At 30.9% G+C, this 4,102-nt stretch overlaps 1 protein-coding gene across 1 annotated transcript; it reads right to left on the bottom strand.

Annotated features, from left to right (window-relative positions):
- Positions 1-7: 7 nt before the first annotated feature.
- LOC110715965 (S-adenosylmethionine decarboxylase proenzyme-like) lies at positions 8-1,113 on the bottom strand (the record flags this gene model as incomplete). The annotated part of the gene is given in 2 exon segments (XM_021894584.1): positions 8-271; positions 273-1,113. Coding segments are annotated over 2 exon segments (717 nt in total), but the record flags the coding sequence as incomplete, so codon positions are not given.
- Positions 1,114-4,102: the final 2,989 nt, after the last annotated feature.

The following is a 4,102-nucleotide window of genomic DNA, read 5'->3' as shown; positions in this document are numbered from 1 at the left end:
AATCCACATCGCATATCACGTGACTTGAAATAATTTCATTAATCTTGGACATTTTGGTCATTTCCTTAGCCAAATGTCCCTCTTTTTTGTAAAAAACACCGGCTTTTTCCCGATTTAACCCCGTCATACACATCTCTAAAGTAACCACAGCCGCCCGATCCTCCACGTCATCAACCGAAGATGCTGAGTAGATATGCCAATGACGATTCGGGACCGTCGGATCACCCAACACATAAGCGTGGGGCCCAGATGATAAATTACCAAAAATACCTATTCAAGTAACTAACTTCCTCCGAGAAGCTTCTATGAGGGGCAACTTGGGCATTTGGGAAAATAAATGTTCCCCTTGAGTAGAGCACACTTGACACAATGAGTCCAATTGATTCAGCCAATTTGAGAGTGGGATCAATAGCAAGGAGCAACTTTGTGGTCCCACATGTCTTGAGGACGATCATATGTGGGTACACAAACAAACTCGACTCGGACAACACGTACGAGTCGAATTCCGAATTCGACAAATTAGCCACGATAGTACATGAAGCCTCATCGAGGAACGAGTCGAGTTGAGACCGAGTCAGGGACCGAAGTCCCAACCCGGACGGATCACTAAAAACCGGCGCACCCGAGAACTTAATCTCGAGCCGCTTTTCGAACCCCTCAAACCCAATTGCTGAAACGGGCTGGCCCCCCGTTTCAGTATCATTCTTCTCCGAACATACAGCCATAATATAATCAAATCACAAAACACGTAACGTTTTCAAGTTTATAAAAAAAAAACGTACGTACGTTCGTTGTAATATTATTTCACTCACCTCACTAGAATATCTCAAGAAATAGTGTTTGTACTTCAAAACTTTTGTAACTAACACTAGAATATGTATGTACTACTACTTGACAACATCTAGAGAACTATATATATATATATAGTTACAAATAAAATGGATAAAAGATAGATTATGAAAAAATATTTAAAAAAATAATGAAAGATAATTGGTTAGAATGGGTGGATTAAAGGGCATGCTTGAATAGGTGCAATGATATCAATAAGTGGTTCATGTGAAAAAATAAAATGATGTGCCATGCTATTTTTTTTTTAACCTTATGGGCGTGCCAAAGAAGTGGTCTCCTGGTTTGCTGGGAAGATCATGAGATCAAGGCCACTGCTTAAAATGTAGTGTTACCAAACATTATATTATAATATTATATCATATCATATTATAAAATTTTAATTATATTATCTATCTTTTATATTAAGATTATGAAGTTATATTTTAACTGTACTACTATTGGATTATTAGGATTTCTCTTTTGTACGGTAAAAAAATGTGTGTAATCTTTGTTACAAGGACTGCGTATGTGATTGCTGCAGTGGTAGAACTATAATTTGTCGGCCTTATGCTTCTTTCTATAACTCCGACAAGTTACTATAGATGTGTAAACATAAAAGGGTGACCCAATGAAAAGCTTCATTTTTTTTGTAAAAAAAAAAAAATACTAGTATAAGGTTTAGCAACTTTCGTTTATAGCACGCGATGAAAACAACAAAAGTTTAGTGAATGTACACTTTCAAAATAATATATAATCTGTATTTATTACTCTTTTTTTTTTTTGAAATAATCCGTATTTATTACTCATAATTTAAACTTATTTGTCGTTATGTCAATATGTAATAGTTAAAGATATAAAATATATGAATATGATACTCAGGAAGAAAGAAATAAGAGTACTCCATAATAGATGTAAATAAAATTTTCAATTCAGGTACATCTCATAAAATGTACAGGAGGTAAGATACCTAGACTAATTATAAAAATAACCCTATATTTTATGATACGTCACGCTTAGCTTCCATGCAAACGTTTTTGGACAAAAACAAATAACATAATTATGCCTCATAAAAACAAATACTTTGAAAATAAAAATTAAGCTAAATCCTAAACATGTCAGTGTATCTTAGTTACTCATTGCTTAGGCAGGATTAGCAGGTACTAGAGTATTATTCAGCCATGTTGTGTAATTGAGATGATAGGAATGCTTGCACTTTTTTCTAACCATACTAATCATCACTATAACTCTATTGTCTATAGTTAGGAGGAGTTATTGCAAACCATAATAGTAATGTGATTTACTTCTTTGGATCCGTCTCTAAAAGATTGTCCCGTTTATCAAAATTGATATCAGTAAAAGGTTGTTTCATACTTGAATTGGTAATTTTTTTTTTCCATTTATAATTCCATTTGTTTACTTTAGCGATCGTTTTCTTCATCAATATTGTGTCTATCCATATGCGCAGATTTGCACTTGCTTCTTAAAAATGTACTACGTATTTAAAGTTGAGGCATTCTATTAGGAACAGATGGAGTATAATGTAGAAGTCAATAATTGCATAAGATTGAGTCGGCATATACTGTTTGGTTGGAAAGTAATTAAGGGAAAGAAATTACTTGCCTTAAAAGTTGAAACATCCTTATGATCCCTAAGGTATACAGTTAATGTATGTATCTAATAGGTTAGTAAAGGCAATCATGTATAATTGAAATGAGTAGATGATTGAGATAAACTATTAAGTATAAAGTGTAACTCTTTTAATTCTAATTAAATCCTTCCACATTGATATGAAGCTTAATTAATTAGCTAGCTTGATCTTTCTCTTTGTGCTCATGATCTAACAGGTCATGTTCTCCTCACTATAACTCTAAAAAAATTTTGCTTTTATTAATTGAAATTTGATCTCATTCAAACGATTTATTATGTGGTATTTTATAAAATTACTTACTTAAATCTAGTAAATTTGAAGTTCATGTAATTTGAGGTTTACCCTAGCTATTATGTATTCGAATTAAACACACTCCTTTGCAATAATAGATGAGCTTAGTAAGAATGTCTCTATGTAAAAATTGCAAAACCAACTTTGATCATAATGTATGTCAATATATAAGTAAAACATATCATGCAAATACATATGAGAATGAACTTGATAGATTCGCCTCAATTTTATATTGTAGTATATAGATTCAAAATATTAACTTTTTATTATTTATACTAATACTTAACTAAAGATTTTAAAACACAGATTCGTCAGTTAAAAACGTTGAAAAGCAAGTAGATTCACAAACCAATATGAAACAGATGGAGTATAGTCTATGAAGTATGAAATTCGAAATTTCAGTTTACCTTTTCTATAATTTGAGACTACTCAATAATAATAAACCTTTCTTTATATGTACGAGAAGCTAACTATAGAGGGTATCTATGATTTAACTTTGAACACTCCCTAAAGCATATGATAATTAGATTGTCGTCGCAATAAAATGGTGTTTGTTGTCATGCCGACCAATGCAATGGCCCACAAACTACAAATGTTGGCCTAAATACACTTGATAAATCATTAGGCATGGAAATCTTAAGCGTGAATGTGATTGTTATTGTTATTTTTATTTTTATTTTCATTTTTCATTTTTTGTGTCAAATTACAAATTCTTAGATCAGTGTGAAGAAATGATGATGGTAGTAAGAAATCATTAGGGAACTACTTGTTGATAAGTTTTGCGTTAATCATCATGTCCCATCATGTTTTTATTAACTACTACTACTACAATTAATTGTGAATATCAACTAATTATATTATTAGTTGACAAATTTTCTAAAGTTTCTTGGTAGAATTTATCTAAGGTTAAAATTTTTCTGTATTTGACTTCTTGTGAAATTTTGAACTTTTGATCATTAGTTTGTTATATGTACAATGATTTAACAATGTTATTTTTATGGTAAGAAGAAGAAGAATCACTTGAGGAGAGAGATAAGATAAATTTCTCAAATGAAGTTAGGTTTAATTTGATCCCTATTCCTTTGAAATTTGAGATGAAAAGCGATTTTATTACTCCACAACCTCTACTTCAATAATTTAACATTGTGTATACAAATATATTTCTAAACAAAATTAAACTAGTTTATCATATATAATAGAAAACAATAAAATAAACACTTGTTTGTAAATCGATTTGTTTTGGAAAGTTTATAAATTCATTATTTAGATGGTTTGACGGCGTGTTTTACACAAAATATATAAAGTTATGCATATCAATCAAATTCTTGAATAAAC

Source organism: Chenopodium quinoa, unplaced genomic scaffold, assembly GCF_001683475.1.
Source record: "Chenopodium quinoa cultivar QQ74 unplaced genomic scaffold, ASM168347v1, whole genome shotgun sequence".
Lineage (NCBI taxonomy): Eukaryota > Viridiplantae > Streptophyta > Magnoliopsida > Caryophyllales > Amaranthaceae > Chenopodium > Chenopodium quinoa.
This window is presented reverse-complemented; position numbering and strand designations above follow the sequence as displayed.